Source organism: Pseudopodoces humilis, chromosome 1, assembly GCF_049639895.1.
Source record: "Pseudopodoces humilis isolate 2021_Gansu_Grassland_sample_001 chromosome 1, ASM4963989v1, whole genome shotgun sequence".
NCBI lineage: Eukaryota > Metazoa > Chordata > Aves > Passeriformes > Paridae > Pseudopodoces > Pseudopodoces humilis.
This window is the reverse complement of record NC_142200.1, coordinates 107,175,336-107,201,606: the sequence shown is the minus strand read 5'-3', so window position 1 is coordinate 107,201,606 and position 26,271 is coordinate 107,175,336. Positions and strand designations below refer to the sequence as shown.

Genomic DNA, 26,271 nt, shown 5'->3' with positions numbered 1-26,271 from the left:
GGGCAGGCTGGTGCCACAGAGGACTGCAGCAGGAAACCTCCAGGCTATGAAGGGTAACTGTTCCATAGTGGGATCAAAGAGTTAATTATTCTTGGCTCCCTCCACTAAAGTGGTTGTGCAAGTCCCAGACTATTTCTTAACACAAAAATATATTTTGTGATCTGAAATAATTTGACACAGAATGAATTAAAAGTTTACTTTAATTTTGAACCATTTTATAACTGCATTTTTCTCATGAAGCATCTGTATCACAGCAGGCTACAATAACTTTGGGATAAAAGGCAACTGGTAAACTGTCCAATACAAGGTTCCAAATAAACAGTTCTTACTGGCCCCTACCCAGACATATCCCAGATAAAGTTTTTGATCAAAAACATGAAATAGATCCACCTGCTTATTTTAAGCATATTAAAAAGGAAACTAATTGGACCATTTCTATTTGTCTAGTTTTTTTATACAAAAAGGCTACACAATGTTACACTTTATTCAGAATACAGTTAGAGCGATTATGAATTAGTGTTCTACACCTTTACTCAATCCTTAAAAATTAGAAACTGCTGTAGCATATTCACTATAACTTAATACTACAAGAGACTTTTAAAAAAAAACTAACAACAATTACTGCAAAAAGAAAGGCTACTTCCAAAGCAAGCAAGGTCAGTACCATTACAGAGATTTAAAAAAAATAATAAATTTTTAACAAGCAAGGCTAGGGTTTGATAAATTCCATCTTGCAATTCATTCTTGTGCATTCTTCGTTTCTTGAATCACTCCCAAAATCCATTTGTATTATTACTCCTCGACCAAAAAGGACCAGAACAAAAAGTTTACTTCAATTGTTCCCATAGGAAACTCAGCTTGGTTAGTGTGTCAGGCACTTTCTGAGATACTAGCCCACCCCTCGAGCCCTCTCAGCAACTCTACAGGCCAATCAATGCAAGTTCACTCAGATGATACAGCTGCAAAGAGAAAAAACACAGGTGTCAGTGCTCCCACGTTGTAAAGGGCGGTTGTAACACATGAAGACTGCATGAAGCCGGTGCACAAGACATTACAGTTAATTACTTCCACACTTCACGGCAGAAGTCAGTTTGGAGTGTGCTTATTGTTTGTTTCCAGAGCATTTATTCATTATTCTGGCACACTGGGACCCAATCAAGCCAATCCCTCCCTGCCAACCAAGTCTTCAGTCCAGTCAGCTGTTTTTCTCTTTTTGTTTTGTTTTTAAATTCAAGGTTGGAGCTTCTTACCTAAAGGATGATTTACAGGTCAGTATCGAACCAGGCCAACTGATTACTGTCACCTGGAGGCAGCCCATCCATAAGGTCCTGGGCATGGCCAAGATCTGGCAGACCATCAACTGGGTAGTCAGCACCAGGGTGGTGGCCACCCATTTCATGTTCCATCATAGGGTCCATACCCAAGGCATCCTGACCGTATCCGCCAGAGTGGAAAGAACGGTAGCTAGGATCTAAGAAAGTTAAAGGTGGCAGAGGGAAAAAAAGCATAATGTTAACAGATGTTAGATGCATCAGAAGCTGCAAGTATCAGTGTGTGAGGAGATCATGTAGCCATCTAATTGTTTTCTAGTTCAGCCAAGTTCAACACAATCTGGTGCCTGCCCTTAACAGCTAGTCCATTATTCGGAAAAGCCTTCCAGTAGGATTCTGCAGACAAAGCACACTGCAGTCAGAAGCACGAGCAGATTCCAGCCAAGCCATTAGTCTGCACAATCAACAGTACTAAAACTCAACAATACTACAGCAAAACCAGGCTCCAAGACTGTGGACTTGCTTCTGTAAGCCTAGTCAAAAATAGCTCAGAATCCTTAGGGATAGGCTTGCACTCAAATCTATAGACACTTACAGACTAACGCATTCAATAGCAGCTTTGTTGTTTTTAAAAAAAAACTGCACTATTGGAATTGTCAAGTCCATTTGTAAGGAATGGAAAAGATTTCTGGAAACAACAGCTCAGCAGGAGGTGTTCCCACAGGACTCAGACAAGAGACAGTGGTTTTGCATGTTCATACGGCACCCATTTCAGTGCTGCGCCAGTGGTGTTGCAGAAACCAGTTATTTTAACTGGCAGTTCCCCATTTTCCTGCCAGTTTGCAATACCTTGCTGAAGAGTAAATTCACTCTTCACCCATTTTCAGTTCTCCTTTAAAATCTATGACTTGACTTCATCCAATTGAAAGTTTAGTCAAGGCGAACAGAAGACACGTACCATCTGGGCGGTATCCAAGAGGCTCTCCCTGGGCACCGATATCCAGTCCGAGATCTGCTGTCTGTGTGTTCAACAGAGAATTACAAAACAGTTTTAACATCAGGTCTTTCAGCCAGCACCAGTAATTCTGGGTTTAAGAAGCTGTGAAGCTTGCCCCAAACCTCTTTAAACAACTCCTCTGCAGTGAGCACTGCAGCACTGCTGTCAACATGAAATGCCTTTTTAGCTAGTTATCTGCACTGAACATGTGATAGCCAGATTTAGGAATCCATAGATCACTGGAAGGAGGATTCTGTCTGAGAGTGGAAAAGATGGGGCAGGTCTAGGAACACTCCACAGGTACACCTGTCCAGATCCTGCAAGTCAGATATTCCCAAGCCAGCAACAGAGCTTTTAAGAGTTCTGAAGGAACCTCTCCCATTTGTTCAATTACAGAAGTAACTGCCTGCCTGCAGAGCAATTGGCTAACTCCAATCTCAAAGAGATATTCCATTTTAGCTTTTCCCCCCCACGCATTCCTGTGGTAGATACAGATTTCAGGAAAACAGAAATGTAAGCACTAAAATAGTACAAATTAAAGGTTACTGCCCCTTATGTAGTAGATACGTACAAGACAAGACAAGCTAGGCTCCCAAATCTTAAGAACTTGTGGGAAGACAAAGAATGAGTGAAGCCTTCCCTGTATTCCATACACAGAGATTGACTTCAAGCTCAATTTACTGTGTAGTCCATTAAAAATGAAAAAAAGCCATGCGTGATAATGAGCCTGCAAACATATTCAAGTCTGAAATCTCAGTTCTCAGAACAAGTTGCATTTCCAGCCCAAGATTACTAATCCTGCATTGTTGGCTTGATGGAAGCCTCACAGGATATGTTTTATATTTATGCTTCCCTCATATCACTCATGTTTCTATTTCTGCATCCAGAGTTCATTAGGTTTTGACAAGCAACACAGAAAAGTACAAAGTTCTTGTATACAGCATTGCACACTAGCACGCATAATGAGCATTAACACTTCAGCAGCAGCAGAGAACAGACTATTCCTGCCTGCCAGGGAAAAAGCAGCTTGAAGGCTGCTTACCACAGGTTCACTGCACCTGAACAGAGAGAGAGTAAAGAAGGTACAGCCACTACACAGCAGTGTAAAGCTGGGCCTGCATCACTGATGGCATCTACACTTCACTGGTGGAAGGAGGGAGAACACAGAAGTGAGCTCTCCCCAGGGAACTGTTAACACAGATCACAGAACTCACCTCGTTCCAAGCCATTGGCTCGGTCCGGAACAGGGAGCTTGTCAATTCAACCGAAAGTCGCTTCTTATAGTCCTGTGGTTTGTCCTCAGACATTCTGAACAGCACTGCAGCTGCGTAGGTTGCTGCCAAAAGGAAGAGGGATTTTAGTAGAGGTCAAGACTTCTATCAACTCTTCTAACACAAGTATAAAACCAGCCTTAAGTTCACTTACCAACACCCTCATTCCTAGAATGAAGCAATTCTGTTAAAGGAGCAGTTGCACCTTCAGCTTCAATTGCTTCAGCTGCCTCCTTGTCTTGAGCCAGTTCACAAAGTACGCCAGCAGCTACTCTCTGGATATTCTCGATGGGAGAGTACAACAACTGCAACCAAAACACAAGGGTTCTTTAGCTCTTCCACTTGAAACGAGCTCTTCAGCACAGTCTGACTTAATAGAGTTCTATCCAGGAAGTGCAAGAGCTGTTTTACTTCTTTTCCCGATATGTACTGTAGTGCTGTCTTGAGCTCTCACTTACCTGCACAAATAGTGGAATGGTATTTAGACCCCTGATTACGATTCGATTATGAACATCACGTGCAAGAATGTGCAGGGCTCCAGTGCAGCCCTCGACTATTTCTTCCATACGCACACCCTCCTAGTTAGGGAGAGAAAAGGCATTTTTTAATTTGAGATATTGTATGCTCTCTTCTTAAGTGATTGTCAAAAACCCAATCAGCAGTTTCAACGAATCAACCAAACTCATCCCCCTTCTCCTAACTGCTGGCCTTCAAACTTAAAATCCCAACTGTGAGTCAACCCAGTTTACCCACCCAATTTCAGTACGTGAAGTATTCCAGTGGACTGCCTCTGTGAATGATTTTTATTATGAACTTCCCCTCTGATAACACCATCTCTTTTTCTACAACCTGGATTAGCCTGGCAGTCCCTTCCTGCCTCTGCATGAATTAACTACATTATTAGTTATATGTTAATTACATTAACTCTTGTACCAGTAGATGCTGTTTCCATTTGCTGTGCTAAGCAAACCCCCCTTTGTTAATGTGTTTAACAGGATAAAAATAATCAAATTGAGACTGATCTTGTCACACTGACCTGGAACCCAAAGAGGTTACAAGTATGGAGCCTACACAACTTCTTAGTACTTTTACAGCTCTAAGCACCCTTGCAAATGTGCAATAAGCTGTGATAGCATTCTTAAACCCCTATTCTTCTGAGAAGAAGGAGGGAATTCTGGTTTCTTGGTAGACAAGTACTTGGCTTGCCAGAGTAGGCAGTACCAGAATTTCTGTGAGTTCTAATATTCAGAATTAAATGCTCAAGAGGTTATTAAAATAAGAACCAAAGTTTTGTCATTCTGATTTACGAAAAATTTCAGGTCTGCCAAGACAGAGTTATCAGCACACATTAAATAATGTGAATTAGAGCAAATAGGACAATAGTTCTTTAGCCCAAGCACTACAGGGCTGAGGTGCACTGACAAACAAGGAGTTGGAGAGAAGTTTGAGAGATACAGTGTCAGGGGAGGGCACTCACCACGAACTGCTGTTGTGTCCCGCCCATGGAAGTGCGTCGCTGGGTATCCTGGTGTGCTCTAACCAGCAACTGCACTAGTCTTGGAATAGCACCTTGTTCACGCAGCGGGGCGTGGTTTGCAGGACACAGAGCCAGGTTGCGGATCAAGCCAACAGTAGCCTGCAGTTAAGGAACAGGTGATAAAATAAACACGAATAAAAGAGCAGGAGGGATGTGCTTACTGTTAGTGACTTCTTTTTTTAACCAGTTCATCTTGTGTTCTCTAAGAGAAAACACTAAGTTGTTCAACTGAAGCAATTTCTCCATCAGACAAAGTGTATCCCCAACACCATGGAAACAAAGTATTCTTTCACTTTCAAAATTACATTTTAAAAAGCAACAGTTTTCACTTTCAGCTCTGGCAGCTTTGAACCATTATTTACCTTGATCAAAGGCCAATGTGAGGGTGGGTGCAACAGCTTTACCACCACTGGGAGTCCATAATGGAGACGAACTGCGTTTTGAGCCATCTCCGCTTCTTGGTGTCTGCTGGTGAGGTGACGGAGCGCACAAATCGCAGGTTCTGTGATGTCTTCCCTGTCTCCAGCCCGGAGAACTGTGCGCACAAGAGCCTCGATGCCACCAACCTGGCATACCATCATCTTGTTCTTGTAATTGTTGCAGGTAAGGTTAGAAAGGATGCCAGCAGCACAAGTCACAACATTAATATCATCTGATCCTAAAAGCTGAACTAGAGTTCCTAGAAGGCCTTCCATGCCCTCCTGCAGAAAAAGAGGGAAGAAAAGTTAATTCCTCTTTTCCACTATGTTGATTTTTGCTCTTGATCCCTCAGACATGCCCTTTACCTGCTTTGTTGCAGCATCTGACAGATTTCTCAGAGTCCAGAGACAGTTCTGGACAAGACGCTGGCTTGGATCTGTGAGGTGGAGCCCCAAAGCTTGCATCCCACCTGGAAGATGGTACAGATTTGACATGGTTACTCAGATTTGACACTATACTCTGATGTTCACCTTGTGAGAAGTCATGTCCTTCTCCTCCTTGACATCTGAGTGCAAAATACCGCAAGCTTTTGGATCCTTCTTGTCCTTAATATCACAGTATGGCTGGGCCCTAGCCCTTCTTCACATAGGAAAATAACTCCCTGAAATTCCCTGTGTGACACTGGGCCTTTTAAATGTGTGCATATTCTCAGGGATGCATCCTGACAACACTCAGCCCCTAACATCACCCAGTTAACAACAGTGGAGTTACTAAAAACAGCCACCCTTTTATACTTCTGTATACTAAAGGCCTCCAAACATGGTTATGGACTTAAGGACCAGCCCAAGTTCATTTTTTGATGCTGGCAGTTGCTGTTCTTGGTGGAATTAACTGATCCCAAAGCGCTATGTAGATTTTTAAGTTATCATGAGTACAGTGTACTTACCAGCCTCAACAATAGCAGGTTTGTTGCTGGAGCAGACTGACAACACCTTCAGCACCCTACTTGTGGTCCACAATAGTTTCTCATAAGTATAGGTCCTCATTATGTTTACTAAAGCCTGGGGCCCACCACTTGCCAGAATAATCAGCTGAAAGACAGCAAAAATAATATTTGTCTGTCACTTCCTACACATGTCAGCAGATAGTAAACGTTGCTGGCTTACACCCCTCATAGTTACAGTTCCCTAAAAAAACATTCCCATCTGCTTATGTGGACTGTAAGTTTTACAGTCTCACTATAAGCACAGCAGCATTTCTGCAAGGTAATTCCTGTATCCCTCCCCTCTTACAAGGTCAGGACTGACTGACAAAAGCCAGTGGCTGAAGATTCAGTCAGGAGTTCAGTACACAAGAACTGTCAGGCCATTCATCACAAGCTTGCTCATTTTAACTACTTCAGCACCAGAGACACCTACCTTACTTTCTTGATTGCCATATGCTAAAATCTGAAGGCAGTCTGTTGTGATGGCCAAGAATTTGACATTTGTCTTGTTGAGCAAGGCCACCATTTTCTGCAGCCCACCAGCGAGACGGACAGCCATCTTGGCTCCTTCCTGATGTAACAGGAGATTGTGAAGAGTTGTTATGGCATAGAACAGCACAGAGTCCACTGGGGACCTAAAGAAGGTAAAATCCTCATGAGTACCTGCTCCTAGCAGACCCAACTGCAGAACACAAGTACTGCCTCATAGTAGTAGTGCACATACCCCAGCATTTTAACCAAAGCAGGGATGCCTCCTGATTTGAAGATGGCCAACAAGCCTTCACGGTGATGTGAGAGGTTGTGTAGTGTCCCTGCAGTACACCGGGCTGTCTCCACGTCGTTTGTGTTTTGCATGGTACGTACGATGGCAGACACCATCTGAGGAGATCTCATAATGGCGTGGCGAGATGCTTCCTTTTTGGACAGCTGATGAACCATAACTGCAGCCTTGTTCACCACCACCTAACACAAGTGTTTGAATAGAGCTTTCAGTTTTAAGGTCATTGAACGTGCCCCAAAAGCAAGCTTTACCCAGGCAAAGAAAATACTTACCTGGTCCTCATCATTCAACAGTTTGGTCAGTTCTGGGATTGCACGAGTTGCAAGTTCAGCATCATCTTGGTAGTTTATCAAATTAACAACAGCATGTTTTAACATCTGGGATGGCTCAGCCAGGCGTTGCACATTAGTTGGATGAGCTGCATCAAACTGTGTGGATGGGATTTGCATTCCTTCATCCAGGGTTTCAGGGAACATAGCTGCACGCACCCTCTGAGCTCTAGTCATTGCATACTGGCCATCGATATCTGAAAACAAGGCAAGTCATAATAACCTCAAACTAGGAATAAAACGCTCATCATCCATACTGGCAGTAATTGAGTAGCTAGGTTTCTGTATTGTTAAACTGCATGTCCAAGCAAACTGGTGTGATAGAAAAGGCCTTACCTGCAACTTGCTCCTGGGTGAAGGACTGAGAGAATCCCTGCTCCCACTCATACAGCACTTGTGTTGTGTCCACATCTTCTTCTTCAGGATTTCCCTTGCCACTCAAGGAGGGAGCAGTTGTTGTGGCACCAGAATGGATACCAGAGTCCAGATATGATTGCTGCTGCCAATGACTGACTGCTGCTTTTCTGTCTGGCTCCATTGCCATATCCAGCTCCATCAAGTCAGCTGTAAGAAATCATTGGTGAATAAGTCTAGTTAAATTACTCCAGCATGTATTAATCCTGCAAGAGATGACAGAGATTTTAAATTAAAATAAAGTGTTATAAACAACTTCCTCAACCCAGTACTGCAAGTGAGCAGCAACTTGAAACTGAGGCTTTATGTTGAACCAATGCAGACGTGTAAACCTGAGGAACAGCCTGAACAATCATTGCTATTGTGGCTCTCCTGACCTTACAACAAATTTGTCTGCAGGTTTGATTTCCAGTGTAAGGTAGTAATTACTCTAATAGAGCAGATGTTATTCAATCTAAGTGACTGAGAAGTTAAACAGAGAGGGATAAGGAGTCTTCCAGATTTTAGTAACAGAAATTGTAATGTATTACGTACCTTGAGTTGCCATGTTCCTTATTATGCTCCCAGAACTCTTTCTTGCACCCTTTCAGAGATCCTAAAAAGGAGCAAGGTTAGAACTTATTATAATCAGAGCTAGTAAGACAGGATTTCACATTAGAACACTGGAATTGCAAACTAAGACTTGGCACATCTTGCCATTTCATCACTACAGTGAGTATCCTCAAATGTTAATTAGCAAACCCCCGTGGACAGACACGCAAAAGAACATGGTGTATCACCCAGACTTCTGTCAGGTTATGTGTAAGATACTCTCAGCACTGCAAGAGAACAAGAATTGAAGACTGACCATGACAGAGCTATTTTTTACTCTATCTTTGCATTAGATGAAGTCCAGACATTAAATTCCAGAGTTTGGAGATGCCACAAAGACAATGGCTAAATGTCAGACTTCTTCATTTCCCTCGAAGATAAGCTACTTAGAAGATACTAGAAAAACTGTCTGATACAGGGCTACATGAATTTTCATGGGGACAGTTGAAATGACCGTGTAAGGCAACCTGCACAAAGACTACCTGGAGAGTTGTAACTGCACATCCTCCTTCTTTCCCTTCCTGTGCTATAAGAATAAAGGTTTCTTCCTACAAAAAACTCTTCCTTGAAGTTAAAACTAAAAATTTGCACACACATTGAGTCACCAAACTCACTTTATTTTTTGCACAGAAAGCAAAGATAATTGGGGGCAAGAAGGCTTGATCAAGTGTCCTATCTAAATTTTCTGTATGCATCTCCATTCAATGTCACCAAGCACTTAGGAAGTATTTGTACCAAAAATCTGTACTTGTCTCTTCAATAACCCAAAAATAGAGACTCAAGGCTACAGCTCCACAATGGATCACTTATGTCATTTGCTCCCCTTTCCCCCACAGTCCCACACTGTTTCCAGCACAGAGCTGGTGACACCTTATTCTGGGAGCCAGCCAAGCACAAACATTTGTAGTGGTAGCTTGTGCAGGGAGCAAAACCATCCCTTGCAACCATCAGCTTTCACTGTGCTGTTAGGTGTTAAGAGCTGTGCCGACCAAAACATTCCTGCACGATGAAGTAAAGGCAATACACTAATCCCTGAAAGGACAGGTCTGCAGTGCTGCGTCAGGAGAACAAAGTCCACCTGACCCTGGATTTGTGTAAAGACAGATTTCCCAGTTTAAAAGTGTCCTTCACGAGCACCTTTTTGAAAATTATAATTAAACAGAGGGCAGGCCTGCAGTTTTAAAAGTCTCACTGGATAGGTGGGATAAATTTGTACTTCACTGACTCTGAGCCAGCTGCAAGATACTCCAGCAGCTCCTGAGCAATCTTGTTGCTTGGCTGTACAAATGCCAGTGCTGTTTGTCCTGACTCTGCACTCCCCAACTTTTGGCAGCAACCCTTTCCTGGTTTTTTTAAAATGGACAGTAGGTCTGCATCTGCAGAAGATAAACAGCATTAAGCTGATATAAGACATTTCACGACATACAATAAGCATCCTGCTGTGCAGCTGGAAACTCTGAACTGGTCCTTCTCCACAGTCTGGAAGAGACTGGCCAACTCAGAGTCTGCTCTTGACAATGGGCATAGAGGATGTGCTGAAAATACAGACACTTTTTCCAGTCCCTTACCCATGGATTCTTCCAACAATTAACATGCTGTTAGGAGCTTGAGAGTAGTAGTGGCAAGGGGAAAGAAAAACTTAAGTCACGCTGTCATGTCAGTTCACCATTGATTAAAAAATTCTAATGAGTAGCTAAGTTGAGAAAGTGCCTATACAAACACTTGATAGCTCTTCACAGGTCTTCTACATTACTTTGTGAGTTCCATTAATACCTTCCAAACAGAAAGAAGGGAACAGCAGTAAGATTTGTATCTTTGCTCCCTGTAGTCCTCACTCTAAGTCAGATGTGATACTTCCAATAAAAAATTTGGCATTTCTAGCTGCTATATGAAATTTTCAATATGCTTAGCACAGAATAGATTCATTTTTACAATAAACTTTCCCATCACCTCCCATCAGGACTACACTGAAAAAAAGATCATCAAACTGGTTTTGAAGTTGACTGGTTTATTTACCACTATGTTAAGACCAGTGACCATGCTTTGAGATGACAAATACAAACTCAGATTTCCATATGCAATAAGGGGCTTGGGATAAGCATTTATACTTTCCTCCACTGTTAAATTCTGCATCAATGAAGACAACTGGTTTAAAGCAACTGCACTCTGAAACTGGTATTTCAATTTCAGCAGACTGAAGAGATCAGAAGAGCAGCTCTACCATGAGGTAAAATCCAACAGACCAGAGTAGCCACTGAACAGCAGCACTGTTCCAAAACAACACCAATGAACATCTAAAAAATAGCAGTGAAGAATACTAAGTGTTCAGAAATGCATTACCAGTCAGACATTCAGTCTTTGGAATGCTGACCCTTGATCAGCATACTAGCTGCATCTGCAAGTTCCAACATCCTGATCTGCCCCCCAGCAATTCGTGGTAGGTTTTTATTATTATTTAGATGAAGAATTTGGTTTAATCCTAAAAGTTCAACTAACTGCCAAACAAAAGTAGCCAGGGTTTGGTTTTAGGTTTTCTGCACTTAAACAGTCTCTCATCTTTTCCTTCACATTCTTTTCTAGTTTTCCAAAGGGGTAAACTGAGTCCAAGCAAGCTGCTGACTTTGTCTTCCCATTTGTCACTCTCGGGGTTAACACACTTACAAAGGGAGTGACACCACCAGGCTAGGTACAAACATTTGTGCTGCTTGTTTTCTTGACAAACTGGATCAGTACAAGGTTAGCCAAACATATCCCAACCATCAGGAAGAGACAGAAGGCCTCAGTACACTTTACAAACAAACCTGAGCATAGCTGCAAGCTATTGCTCTGCAATTTTTGAAGGCTAGCAGGCACTCAGAAGTGGCAATTCTGATAAATATTGTCTTATCCAGTTCACATAAATATATTGCTAGGAGCTTTGGGACTCAACTCTTCTCAAAAAACTCCTCCAGCACCATGAGACTATCCACTTGCTTAGCAAGCATCAGCAGCTTTGGGTTTAAATGAAGGCTGGGGCTTTTTAGACCACATATTAAACAAGTCACACAAAGAGCAATTCAAGACCTCACACTAGGCTGTATTACATAGCAGCTGCAAGCTTAGAAGGCACATGAGCTAATAATTTCTAATTACTATAGAAGACAATTCAATTTTCTTGATTTTCAAAAGGGGTAAAAGTATTATTTCTGATCATGTGTTTTTATTCATTTCTGATTCTGATGAATAGTTAGGCATACACCAAGAAAGTCAACAAGCCTACAGTAACTCTGAAATCTGAACAATTCTTTTCTTTAAGATTGACCCAAATTACACCTGAGTGATCTGATAAGCAGTTCCCTCTCCACCCCTGCTACTCTTAGAAAGCAAGTCAAAGTCTGCCATAAATCCTTTGAGAGCAGTATGTTATTAAAACTTGCATGAGAAATCCAGACTGATCCATCCAAACACTATGAATTACTGCACACCCCTCCTGACCCTGTTATCCTGTTCTTTGTGTCATCTGGGACAGGCCAAGCACCTGGATCTTAAAACTACCAGTTCTGAATGATACATTTGCTTACACAGAAGAAGTAGATCATTGTCTGACAGTCACAGCAGTTAAAAATGTGTATCACCTACACACAAGGGAAGAAAAATATCTGTAGTGAAAAATACTTTTTCTCCACGTGCTCTGAAGTCATTGCAACCATTCCCAAGGTGTTACTGAAAGCATCCTTTAGGTCTGATTTTTTAACTGGTCTTAGCTGCTTGCCAATGTTGTTACCTGTATATCAGCTTTACAAAAATCCATAGCCAAAATATACAGGCAACAGCCGTTCCACAGCTAGTAACACCAGAGAGCACTCATTTCTATGACCCAAGTCCTTATATTTCAGTTCTTAATATAGCAGAAGCTTCCTAATTAACCTTCATTTTCAAGTTGGGAATTTGGAAAATATATCCAATTAAGAAATTAGACAACAAATCACAACAAAACGACTCTTTAATCTTTCCCTGGAATTTGATAGCCTGTTGTCTAGAAAACAAAATGTGGGGGAAGAAGAATCATCCAAGTAAGACAATACTGGATGTTGATGTGGAAACATCAGGAAAAAAGCTTTTATGGTATAAAAGCACTTTAGGCAGGAGTGGCTGAACTGTCTCTAGGCAATTTTTGATCTAACCTAAGCCCCAGATACAAACATTTGCAACAGACAGGACCTACTTCTACTGATCTTCGCCTTATGAAGACATGATCCAAACTGTTGTAAACTTCTAATTATTCCTTATCCAAATGTGAATAAAGTTCTTTCCTCCCATACCCATTCTGCAGGTTCTAAAGAAAACAGAAGAATTTTTATCTGGCTTTACTGAGCTCTGGTAAAAGTACCTTTGTAAGTAATTTTGGAGGTTCTTCATGTACCAGATGCTTTCTATAAGACTGGTAAGAAGCCCTGCAAGGACAGTTTTGGTCATGTGTGTTTTAAGGAATGTTAGAAGCTTGTGGAAGGAATGACAGCTGGGGTTTACAATTTTTTGTAAAAAATGAACAGAAGATACTTTATTTGAAAATAGGTACAGAACGTGCTTGAATTTCACTCTGAAGACTGCATTTTTAAAAGATTTATTTTTCTTGTACAAAGATACCATAGAGGATTACAAACAACAGTCTTCCTGAAATACATTTCCACATCCAGTAAACAAATACTGAAGGGCATTCCCATAATCTGTCTCAAAAAGTAGCATTTGCAGTCCTCAGCCACCTCATCCCCTCTAAAAGAAATAGCCACATACAGTGAGTGTAGATTCTTTTGAAGTTAGTTATATGCAAATATTAGAAGGCCTTTACATTTGGCAAATTAGTCACCCACCAATACTGACTTCTGCACACCACTGCTTTAAGGACTTGAATGGGCAAAAGCCACTATGAAACTCACTGCAAAGTGGCCCTTGAATAATGGTTATGGGCTGTAAACTATCGTATCAAACAAGGCAAAGCACCACCTTGATATTTTTAGAGATAGAAAAATGAAGGTTTACCTTATTACCAGTACTAGGAACAGCAGTATAAACCTTCATGTATTTTATATTAATGTCAGGCTTCCTTCTGCTTTTAACAGGGTGATTTTTAATATTATGTAAAAATGTCTTCAGATGGCTTATGACAGGACACCTTAACCTAGTGAAAGAATTTTAGACAGTATGTAATATCAAAGGGAAACAATTCAAACCATGCAGTCTTTTTCCTCTAAAAGGAAAAAAAAAATAACTATATGCTTTCACAGCTTTAAAACTTTTCTATGTCTTTTTTGGGGGTACATGGTATTAACATTCATCCATAACCTTCTCTGCTACTTCAGAAGAAGCACCATGGCAAGATATGAAGCAGGATTACTGTTTAAGTGCTGTGCCAAGATGTAGCAACTTGAACTATTTCAGAAGTTCCATTGAAAACTCCAAGCTACCAGTAATCTTGACCTGAATGCCACAGCCCCACACTGAAATCCATCTCACTGATCCTGGACTGCAACTGAACAAACTCATTTAAACTTAACCTTGTGGCAAAATTGCTCTGGTCTTCTCCAATCAACATTTGTTACTTCGCATCGTTCCCTCCAACCACTAAGCTATTCTTGCTTGGTGAAGTATTAGATAGTGTTATTAGTATTTAGCTAATCAGATCATAATAAATTTGACTCTGAACCCAGAATATGCAATAGTGCTAAAATCGTCTTTAAATTCTCTTAATAATTCTTAAGACTGAAAGTCTAAGGTTTGCTTTTCCTAACAAGCTTCAGGCAATTAAGAAATCTGAATATCTGCTTTACTGACCTCAATGGTTAAAAGGTTCCAATTTCCAAGCCTTAAACATCCTTCAGACATGCTGGAAGAAGCAACTAACTAGGTCAAATAATCCACAGATTTAAAGTGGGAGAGGGGTGCAGATCTGCCCATGCCCACTGCAAGTCAGCTCTATTTCAGCCACTCTTCTTCGTTGCTTCATTTCCAATTCATTATTTCCTTTTTCCTTCAGGCATCCCAGATTGCTATTACATCAGTTGTTCTGGCTTCTCAGCCTTTGTCTTCTGCACTAGAAATTATCTAAAAATTGCTTTCTGTAACAAAGGCAGAAAAACCTCCCTACACTAGCTTTTTTAAGTGTTCTTTTTAAGAGTTCACTTCATGCCACACACAAAATAACATGTTGCCTCTCTATTTTCAGTTATGTCAGCAATCTAAGACCAAGAGTACAGAACAGAGTTTCTATTCACATGCCCATTGGCTAAGGCAAACAACATGTAAATGTTTCTTTCTTGCTAGACTTCTCCAAGTCGATTACAACTGCTTGATGGAACTGAAATGCAGGCAGTCTGCAAGTAGCCTTGACTAGATTTAAACACTGGGTTAACTGTATTTAAAAAGAGAACATAGTCCTCAAAAAATGTCTAGTGAAGGAAAGACTTAGGTTACACATCTCAAAAAACTTGACGCTTGTTTTGGAGTCAATACAGTCTTGAGCAAATGTGACAGCGGAGGGAAAGGGACCACAAGAACTTTCCAACAGCTGTAAAGCTCCAGCCTGCCACACTTCACCTCTGGAGCACTACAGTGTTCTGATATGACAAGAACCTCACCTGTTCTACCTTTCCTCCTAAAAGAGAAAGACTAGTAAACAATCATACTTCCTACCCAACTTGCAATGTTCAACAACTCCTAAGTTTCAAGTGCACTTGAGACTATAACAAGTGCAGCAAGAGCCAAATTTTAGGTGTTTTGCTCACCTAAAGTACAGAAAGCCACCCAGAATGTGGATAGTTTTAGTCAATCACTGAAGAGCAACTTTGCAAGGACTGACAGTTCAGATTACAAAAGGTATCAGAAGTGGAGGTCGGAGACTTCACTGGCAGATGGGAGGGTCTCTTCCAGCTGCAGCCCTGTCAGTGCTGTGCTCTGAGCAACTAACACAGCATGAAGGCACTAACAGCTTGTGCAATTCATCAGGGTCTTCACAGGTACTAAGGTTTAAGTACCCTTTTAAAAACAACTCATTAGAATTCTCAATAAAGCAAGATATAACAGTGGTCTGAGAGCCACTGTCAGCCAACAAATACCTCATAACTAATGTACAAAACAATGAGAATCTGGAAGAAAATTCAGAACAAGCACATCAGGAAAGTTACTAAAAAAGAAATAAGAAAGTTCATCCTGGCCCCGATCTACAGTATCATTCTAGAAGACAAATTTTGAAACTGTAGAACCTGCTAGGAAGCCTCCCCAAACATGAAGCTGGCAATCATATAAAGGTTCTCCTTTTGAAAGAAAGGAGATGCACACTACAGACACTCCAGAGAAACTCTGGTAGAATTACAGACTGATGGGACACACATGTCTAAATGGACTTGGTAGCAGTTACTTACCACCATAATTTCTTACCAGCTGTCCCCTACATAATTTTGCTTGACGCTGGCCAGAGGCACATGGCTGGACATCCTATACAATGTAAAGAAAGCACCTCTTCACATAGTCACATAATCTTACTTAAAATCATACTGCAGGAGCTGAAATTTCACAGCACTGGATCTTGTAACTTCAGAAATAAAGTGTTTGGATCCACAGCACAGTTATTTTGCCCTTTACCTAGAGAACATCCAGGAGTTACAAGAGGTCTGTCAACCCAATCTTTTACATTCAAAATTATGGGCAACTATACCAGCAGCTTCCAACAGGATCTGTGAACAAAACACTATCATTTGTCTTTTCTAGAAACTTCTGGTTATTTCTGAGAGCTATTAGCAGCAGCTGTGTTCAAGCTGACAAATCATCAGGTCATGTTTAAATGTAATGATTTAAGAGAGCTTTTCATCAACAAGTAAACCACAGCACTAGCAAAAACTTTTACTTTATTAGTTGGCAAAATAGACCTCAAGCATCTAAGTACCCTCCTGACTGTCCAAGATGGGAGCTGATGATAATCTTAAATGTTATGATGTGAAAACTGTTTCAAATACAACTCTGGTATTACACATCCAACTTGAGAACGAAAGTAATGAACTTCCTCACATAAGGTACATATCAATCCTCTGACAGCAGTTTGGAGCTCAGTATTAGAGGATTGGTAAGACAGTTTCAAGTTTATGAACTCACATTAAGTCATAACAAGATTATCAATCCTATTACTGTCATGTCTCAATTACTTTGACCAACTAAGCACCAGCACCACAAACAAGTAACCTCAAAAGAGTTACTAAGTTACTTCTGTTCAACAATGGATTTGAGATCTTGGGATCACTGGCACACATTTCGCACTAGGGCTTTGTGCAGTATTTACTGAGATTGAGTATCCTCATGGCTGGTCAAAATATTGACAGCAGTTTTATTATCACAGCTTAGAGAGCTCCTGCCTTCTATCTGCAGGACACAGATAACTACATTATGCATACTCCCATCTTCCTTGGTTAGGGATGAGCCAGTGCTTCTATTCAAGGTTTAGTCTGCCAGCAGGACTCCCATAATAAATATGCAATGGTTTACAGCTTTTGCTCCATGTGCCCGTACTTATCACTGAGTAAAGATGACTGTAGTAGAGAGCTGGCAGTAGACAGGATCAAAATTCCTTCTTTAGGTTTAACAAGTCACATACAAAAAAAATAAAAAAATAAAAAAAAAACCAACAGTTGCCATTGTGACCATTTAGAGGCAACCTATGATAATTGAGACAATTACACCACATTTCATTTAAGACTCAAAGTTCAGGAACAAAACCACTGCCAGCCCTCAAGTTTCCCTGCTCACACAGTTTTGTGTATCAAAAAGACAAAGGTTCCACAGTAATTTATCATGTGCATCACTAATAACAGTTCCACAATCATGCACATCACTAATAACAGACACTGTTACAGAAATACCTTTCTGGCCTGTTTGTGCCTAACTTGAAACACTCATTTCCACACCAATACACGAACAACTTAGCAGACCATGTCTCTTCCAAATGAAGAAGTATCTACCCATAATCCAGTTTCTTCTCAGACTGCAACCACATAGTCAGCCCTGAACTTGGATGCTAAACATTAATCTCCACAGTTCAAGAAACCGGAGTGATTAGTCATAATTACACTGTCGAAACACTTATGAATCTGAAAGTGGCTTGTCCGTCAGAATAACTCTGTATTTACAATAAGGCACACCAACACTCCAAAAAGAACTGTTTAAACAACAAACACACTAATGAAGTCTGACACTAAAATATATTTCTTTAACTCACTCTTAATTAAGAGAAACTGACAAGGCAGCTGCTTTTAGCAGCACCTTTAGGAAGTTAAGATTTCTGGCCACTGGAGGGCACCTGAATTGTTGCCAGGACAATACAGAACTACTTGCTACAGTTGCTGCAGAGTTGGCAAACTTCTCCAATTTATACAAGTCTATTTAGCACAGTAAGTCAGCCCAGAAATGCTGGTTCCAGCAAATACACGTACAGTGCACACGGTGCATTTGCCAACTCCAGCAAAATCCAACTAGCTCATACTGCTTTTTAAATGCAACAACATAGAATATGAGATTAACTCTTTCACATTTCTACATCAGCCCTCAAACAAGGCTCCAAAGTTAATTTAGTGTTAAGTAACAGAGCAAGCACTTCACTTCTGCAATACCAACCCAGCCAATGTACATTGTTTCCTATAGTCAACTTGGAACATGAACAAAAAGTTCTGCTGTAAAGTAATATTTGCATCCATACTTCCCAAGGCAACTAAAGCACAGGATTAATTTGCTGTCACATCAGAGTTAACAGACTCATGAGGTCAGGCTGAGCTACAGGTATGTTTCACCTGCCTACTTCATCCACTTGTGTTTGTTCATCTTTGTGTTCCACAAAGACAGAAATGCCAGAATTAGTCTTCCATTAGTTCTCTCCCTTGCACCCTTGCACTTGAAGCTACCTGTCAGTGAAAAAAGAAAAGCCACAAAACCCTAAAACCTGAAACAACTTTTCTGGCTCCTTTCTTATCCTGAGAAGCAGCACAGGCTACACAGTGGCAGCACAGTTTAACACATTACTGTCCTGGGCTAAAGCCTGATCACAGACCACAATAAGTTTTACCTTGAAATCAAGTGCCAAAACCAGATATTAAAAGTTAACCATTGTCAGGCTGCCTTATGTTGGCAAGTCTAGCCAATTCAATTGGTGTTTAACAGGAAAATCAGAAATATTGCTCTGCCAGGAAAATAATTTAACCTAAAGAGACAAGAAGAGTCACACACAATATTTACTGCCAAGGAGTTTGCCATTTCTAGGCTCCCACCCAGTCAGCCAGCAAGGCACTGGGCTCAGAGCTTGCAAGTGCACGTTCTGAGGACCCAGGAACAAGTCACAGCTGCCTGCAGAGTTTCTCACAGGTTTTATCAGACTTTGTGAAGTATGATATTCAAGATAAGTAAGGTCAGTCCTGATTTTCCTGCCATGGTATGCAGGCTACCACAGCCACAGAACAAGTTTTGCTGCAGGCAACTGCACGATCGCCACAATCCCTGCGTTACCAGTTTAACTATGAATTAATGTAAGTGATTTTGGTTACTGCTGTATTTGCACACTAACCTGCCTACTAGACAATACTCAGCCGAAACATCATTGTCCAGGAGTTTCAGACTGCACATTCATACTTCAGTTTGAGACAGAAGCCTCCAAAAGCCCCATTTCCTGCTCCGTTCTTTCCATTTCCCTTTCTACTCCGAAAAACAGCAAAATCAGAACACCACTAGTACTAACCTCTTGCCTTAACATCCCCTGAACCTCAGGTTTAACTCTTCAGAACACAGTATTTCAATATGCTAATTCAGATGTAGAGTCATGATAGGTGGACATATGTTTCAGAAAGAAATCATGTCTGAAGGGCAACCAGGCTTCACAGCCAAGGTTTGGTAAACCAGTTACTGACACACCAGAGTCAGAGCAAAATGCTGGTGTGTCCATGCAAAGAGCCCAATCTATACATAGCTTAGGCAAGAAAAATGAAGCTTGGGTTGATAAGGCTGTAACACAGCATTTGAAGAACTGATTTTTCAAATCAAGCTTTACTCTATATTAAATCCTTCCTCCTAGACACTATAGCACATAGCACTGTCCTTTCCAACATGGTATTTTTACTTGTTTCTCCTCCAGACCTTGTGAAATGATCAGCCATACAGACCAAAGTGAATATTCCCCTGGATACCACTTTATCCCTAAACAGAAAATATCGGAACTAACAGATGAGCAAATATGACATTTCTTCAGAACAACCCCAAAACAGTAAGACACTCAATATAATTTTGTACTGAACAGCTGAATTTAGAGAGCCTAAAACTCTTGCCTGAATACCTAAGCCTCATTTGTAACAGTACCAGTCATTAGACAAATCGCACAGCAGTCACATACCTGCAGCTGTCAGCACCTTTTTATAAAAAGTGCAAGATCAACATTAGGTTCCTGGACTATTAGGTACTGAAATTCACATTATGACTTGGGCCAATACACACCAGTAAGTTTTGCCGCTTAGGCTTTTTTTTTGGAGCCTTGCAGTAGTACCTTTTTGTCATTCAAAAGCAAAATCCTAACTGGGAAGTTGCTGTCTGGTGCGCCTGAACTTAGGAGCATGAAAACCCCGACACTCTTTCAGCTAGTTTTCTCCTCCTCGCTTTTACTGTAGTTTCAGCACATAAAGATCCTGTTTTACTAAAACCCCTCCTTGATTTCCGTCCGTCGACCTCAGCATACCAGCCCAGCCTCTTTCCATTCACCACTTGCATACTTTGGGGGATGGGAGGACCACAGATGTCTGGAATATACAGAGTGTCAGAACAATGGCTGCTCCATGAGAAAAAGATCAAGAAGTAGCTGATTAAAAAGATCAACACTGCTATTCCTAAAGTCACAAGTAAGTTGCCTGTGGCACCTTCACACAGTCTGTCCTTTCTGTCCAGAAAGCATAATCTTCAGAGAAGCTTTTTGGGAAGAGATACAAAAAAGAAACTGTCCAACGTCTTACATCGAGTTTTAACTAGGGAAGAATTCAAGGTCTTGCTAAATTTAAGAAAACTTGCTGCGCTAGGAGCAGCTAATCATGCACAATAGAGATGAACTAAGCTTCGCTAAAAAAACAAAACAAAAACAAACGACAAACAAAACCAAAACCAACAAAACAACAAACCACAAAACACACCTGGAGACCCTGTTCCTAGAGAAGTAAGTGCCCTAGATAGTTCTGGGAGTAACCGCAAGTTGATCTCCACACCTCAGGAACGCTTTACTTTGGGAGGCGGGAGCCACGGTGGTCCCCCCAGCCGGCCACGGGAAGCAGCGGGCGCTTCTCCTCGCAGCGTGGGAGCCCCCACACCGCCCGCAGCCCTAGGCATTCCCTACAACACCCTGGTAAGGTGGGCGTTAAAAAACTTAATTTGACTGCTCTCAGCTCCGGGGAAGCTTCATTTCGGCGGCATCCAGAAGGAGCAGCATAGCCTCTCCAGCAAATATGCAATGCCACTAAGACCGAAACCCCACAAGGCAACAGATTAGTTATCTCCCGCTGACTGCAGTGACCGTGATTAATTATATTCGGTACAAATAAACCCGTACCCTGCTCTCTTCCCCCTCCTATCGCCAAAGGGGATCTGCAGCCCACCGGCGAGTTAGTACTTCCCTAAAAATGGAAGGGGAGGAACCTTTAAAACGATAATGAAAAAGGGTCATTAAAGTACTCCGGGCTCTGCTGCAAACGAGAGCAGAGCCGGGCGCAGGGACTCGCCTTCTCCCGCAGACCCGAGCAGCCACCCCCTCGCCCCAGGACGAGCTTCCCAAGAGACACCTCGGGAGCTGCAGCTGCCGCTCCTGCAGCCACGCAGCTGTCCGGACCTCCCAAAAACAAGAGCCCTCTCTCTCTTTCTCTTCCTTTCCTGCCCCCCCACCTCTCTCCCACCCCCGCTCCCCCCCTCCCCCAGCCCCGTCCTTCCCGCCGGGCACACCCTGGACCCCCTCACGGCCGCGGGGGGGGGGCCCGGCCCCGCTTTACCCCAAGTTCCCGCCGAAGAAAGCGACACTAACGTTGGAAGGAGGAGAGAGCGCAGGGTCCCCCCGGGCTCCGGCTGCTGCTGCCCGGGCGATCCCGGTCCGGTCCGTCTTTTCTTCCTTGTTCCCACTCCTCCGCCGCCTCCTACTCCTCCTCTCTCACGGCGGTGCCCCCGCCGCTGGCTCCCGGGTGGCGACCGTACGGGGCGGCGGTGTTTGTGTCCCCCGAGCGCCGCCGCCGCTGCTCCCAGCGCCGAACCGAGCGAGAGGCTTAAAATGGCGTCGCTCACAAGGAGGTTCTTATAGCGAGCGCCGGGCCCGGCTGTGTATCCTGCCGCCGCGGCCGGGCCCCGCGCGCGGCATTCCATAGGCGCCCGGCGCTCAGGGCAGGCAGAGGGAGGAGGAGAAATAGTGCCCGGCTCCCAGGGCGGAGGGAGACAGGGAGCGGGGAAGCGGCACGAGGTGGGGGGAGGAGGCCGTGCCGGGCTGGGCAGGGCCGTGCCGGGCTGGGCAGGGCCGGGGCAGGGGGAGTACGGTGGAGACACCTTATTCCGGAGGTGGGAAAGAAGGATCCGAGTTTCCGGCTCGGGAACGAAGTTGCTGCCGTCCTGAGCGGTGTAGAGGCGGCGAGGGAGGGGATGCGACTGAGGGGATCAGCCCGGGGTCCCGCTTTGGGAAGGGAACAGGGGGTGAGTGGGGGGCAAAAGGCCATTGTGACTCTCTCCTACTCCCTTCCCCCTCCCAGTCTAATTTGGAGTTTCTTCGCCTAGGGTTTTTAATTGTTTTAATTTTTTTTTATTATTTTTTTTTTTTAATGCACGGCATCAACTGTAGCGAAACTCCGTCTTCCCAAACGTCCGCGTCGCCAAGAAGTGCGGGAGACGCTCGGGCTGCAGTGTATGGAAAAATCGGCCCCGGCGCTGAGATGGGGCAGAGCCGCCGAGCCCGGCCCGGGGCTCATCCCGGAGCCCGGGGGGGGAGCCCGGGAAGGTGGCGGCGGGCCCCGCTCACGTCGGCGGAAACGCGCTCCCGCTCTGCCCCTGTAAATATTTGTCAGGAAGCAGTTGCCAAAGAAAGTATCTCGTTATGCAATTTTTAATTTTTTTTATTTTTTTAATGGGAGAAGCGAACTTCCCCCCACCTCCTCCCCGCCCGCCCCTCGCTTCTTTAGCGAGTGGTAAAAAACAGGAAAATACGAATTGCACAAGGTTTTTTCGCGGCGGCGTGTGAAGGCACGTCCGTGGCGGCCTCTTCTCGGCGTGCTCGGGCTTGCACAGCAGGATGTTTTACAGACTTTTTGCCTGCACCGTCTTGCACTGGCAAAGTCTGTGTTTAACATACCGGGAGGGAAAAATACATTCACACCTCCCTCCACATGAAACAAGGACCGTATATACCAACGTGGCTGTGGAAAACATCCGTTGCCAGCGAAAAATTGATATTGTCTTGTTCCCGCAGTATAAGTTTGCTTTGGCGGGCGCTGATGTGGGAGATTTAATTCTTGTTTTGCTTCTTGCAGCCTCTTGTCCCCCACCAAACTCCAGTTTCTGCAGTTCTTGCAGCGGGGAGATGCGCGGTTTGCATCTTTATGCCTGCTTTTTCCCGTTGACAATCCTGTTTTAAACAGGCTCTAAGTTTCTACTTAGGAAGTCGCACTTAAAGGTTTGGTTTTTTCCCCTTTGATTTATTCACTCCCATGTAGCCTTAGACTAAAGGAACTTCTTTCACAGTGCTTCTTGATTTTCACGTAAGCTGCTTTCTTTTGAATTTGGAGCTTTTTAAAACGGGACTGCTCCTGGGCTGGGGGTTTGCTGGGAGGATAATGTAAGGCTTGCTGCATACAAGAGACAAGGTGGAACTGCCAATGGGGCGAGTGCAGGAGAGAAGTTCCAAGGGTGGGTTAGCTGTCACTACTCATATGACATTGGAAAGGCAACGGTGGTATAAAAAATCCTGTTTCCCTCCCAACTACCCCTGCCATTGTAGTGTGTAGCAATCATCCACCCACCAGCCTCCCTCTGCTGTGGGCAACTTTTGGTGAGCACTAGTAAGGAAAAGAAATGCCACTTGGACAACCCTGAAGCTGGAGAATAGAGAAATGCAGCTTTCCTCGTCATGCTGTTTTCTCTTAGGACAGTTGCCCATTTTGACAATGGTCAAAAGAAGGGCAAGAATGAGGGCAGCTGTTGGCAAGAGCCGACAAAGAAAATTCTGCCAGATCAGGCCAGTGGGCTGTGAGTGTTCATCACCTTCCTGGGGAGTTATTTGGTGCATGCAGCTATGAGCGGAAAGACCTTGTTCTTGACACCAGAAATTTGATTCCAATTTAAGATAAGAGCCAGAGAAAGTGTTCCCGAAGACTGGCTTGAGCAGTAAAAAAAGGGGAAAGGGTGTGGGGGAAAGAGTTAATTTCTTTGTTCATCTTCCTTTCTCAGCTGCCTTCTTCTACAACCTTGAGAAAATCTGCTCTGCCTTAGTTTCACCCTCTGTAAAATGGGAATAGTAATACTGACAAACCCCTCCTTTTAGATCCCTGGATCAAAGGTACTATATAAGTTCAAAGTGCTGTTTCTATAGGGCATTATTGCCAAATTCACTATAAGCAATTCCATTGGGTACTTGATAACAACAGTAGAATCAGTCAAACGCCCTTGATGCATTGCATGGTCCCAGATACCTTTCAGAGCCTCTTTGTGTGCCATCCCACCCCCTGAGGTCTGCAGGGATGGGGCTTTTGGAGCCTGGATTTTGCAGGAGCAGGAGGGGTACAGTCCATGTCTCTGCTTCTGGCCCCTGAACTGTGGAACACTTTTCTTTTTGACCTGACGAGGACAACTGGAGCTAGACCTTTTAAAAACAGGTTTAAAACATACAACTTAAATATATATATATATATATAAATTTTGTAAGGCCTTCTGTACCTAATGATTAACTCTTGTTGATTTTTGGATGCTTTACTTCTGCATGGGTTGTTGTAATTTTAATCTCTATTTGTTTCACTGCAAAGTGGTTAGGATAGTTTTGCATCTAGACACATTGCTTATAGAAATTTTGTTCATATCAGCTTTGCAATTTTTAGCTATTGGGTAGCTAAATGTTTTCTTAAATTTCTTCCTTAAAAAATCCCCAAACCCTTACTCCAGAAAAACAAGTATCTTAATAGCCGAATTGCAATTATGATTAACTTGTCGGTGCTCTCTCAATTATAAAAATGTTTCTAAAATCCATTTTATATTCCTAATTTTTCTAAAATACAGTGTGTCAAGTTTCACTCTCAAAACAAGAAGAGTAAATGTTATATGGGATATTACAATGTGGTGCTTCATCAGTAAATTCACAAACAGTCTAGTTTTTCTTCCTCTTCTACTTTTTTTTCCTTTCCTCCCCAAGAAGCACTGAGTGTGTCTATGCAGCTTCAGAAGTTTCCTCTAAGCTCTTTTATACTTTAATAGGTTTGTTTTGGTGGCAGTTTACTAGAAGAATATGCTGTAGACATATTTTTTTTCAAAAGGTCAAGCAGTCTCCTAACATGTCCATTGTGTACCCTTGCAGTAAGAAATCCTCAGTGCAAAGGAGAGCTTCATGGTTGAATTTTAAAAGATAATGATTTAAATCTTTTTGTTAAGTCTTTTTTTTTTTTTTTTTTTTTTTTTCATCCTTAGCACTGCTTTTGGAGAGTCAACTTTTAGTACGGTAAAAAGTAGGAAGCCCATTAATTAAAAATAAGAAACAGTTAAATGTAAACTTAGATGGTCACCTTTCCTATTGCAATCCTGGTATAAGGAACATAGTAACAAATGAGTAGCTATGGTACTAATATAAGGACAAAGCAAAATTACCAATTACAGAAATATCTAGGGCTCTGGGCCTGAATCTTTGATTTCCCATATGGATCTTAAAAATGTATGCATAATTGGCTTCTAACTGTGCATGCTCTAGGAACATATTCAAGAATCAACTACAGATTTTTTTTTCAGACACTGACTAAATATATATTCACTTGTCAGCAAAAAGATACGTCATTCTGATCCTCTTAACCAGAAAGCAAAAAAGAAAAGGAGTCTTCTTCCAGCAAAGTGAGGTTGTAGTGAATTTAAAAAGTCACGTAGTCTCACTTTCATACAGGAGCGAAGGGGAAAAGAGAGGGGGATGCTTGCAATATTTAAGCACTCTTTGAGATACAGGACTAATCAATGTAACTTCTGCCTCATACTTGAGACCTACGTTTTATTAATACACATCAAGGTCTTTACTTTGCTAAGTAAATAGCTCTGCCACTCAGGCTCAGCTTCAGTGGAAAAAAAATTGTTCTTTGTGGACAAAAGAAAACAGAATTATTCAAAATAAAAATAATGGTGAGATTTTACTTTTCTCAAAAATTATGCAAAATAAAAAATAAAAAATGTGTGTGTGTATCTGGGTGATTTTGAAGGAAAGACTCTACAAATTAGTAATAAATTAGTACAGAAGATAATGATCAAAAAATCTTGTTAACTGGTTCAAATGACATAAATTGGAGTAGTCTAAAAATGTTGCTGCAAGCATCAGAAATAGAATTGTCATTGGCTAGCAATTTGATTTTTCAAAAAAAAGTTGTTCTTACCCTTCGTGTTCATTTTGAATAAATGCAATATGCCTTCATACTTCCTTCTTT

The 26,271-nt window shown here is 42.3% G+C and overlaps 1 protein-coding gene across 3 annotated transcripts; it reads right to left on the bottom strand.

Annotated features, from left to right (window-relative positions):
- Window positions 1-182: 182 nt before the first annotated feature.
- On the bottom strand, window positions 183-21,929 carry CTNNB1 (catenin beta 1). Of its 3 annotated transcripts, none has more exons than XM_014248525.2 (16): window positions 21,654-21,928; window positions 8,540-8,600; window positions 7,928-8,211; window positions 7,535-7,788; window positions 7,206-7,444; window positions 6,915-7,116; window positions 6,443-6,587; window positions 5,862-5,965; window positions 5,439-5,777; window positions 5,017-5,175; window positions 3,998-4,117; window positions 3,694-3,844; window positions 3,483-3,604; window positions 2,230-2,290; window positions 1,251-1,471; window positions 183-959 (listed from the first exon to the last, which is right to left on the bottom strand). In XM_014248525.2, the coding sequence occupies exons 3-15, from the start codon at window positions 8,145-8,147 to the stop codon at window positions 1,263-1,265; spliced, it is 2,325 nt and encodes a 774-aa protein (XP_014104000.1). In that variant the 5' UTR covers window positions 8,148-8,211; window positions 8,540-8,600; window positions 21,654-21,928; the 3' UTR covers window positions 183-959; window positions 1,251-1,262. The 3 variants fall into 3 exon arrangements, with proteins under 3 accessions (XP_014104000.1, XP_005519091.1, XP_014104001.1); XM_005519034.3 differs by having other exon boundaries at window positions 7,928-8,155; window positions 21,654-21,927; XM_014248526.2 differs by lacking the exon at window positions 1,251-1,471 and having other exon boundaries at window positions 7,928-8,155; window positions 21,654-21,929.
- Window positions 21,930-26,271: the final 4,342 nt, after the last annotated feature.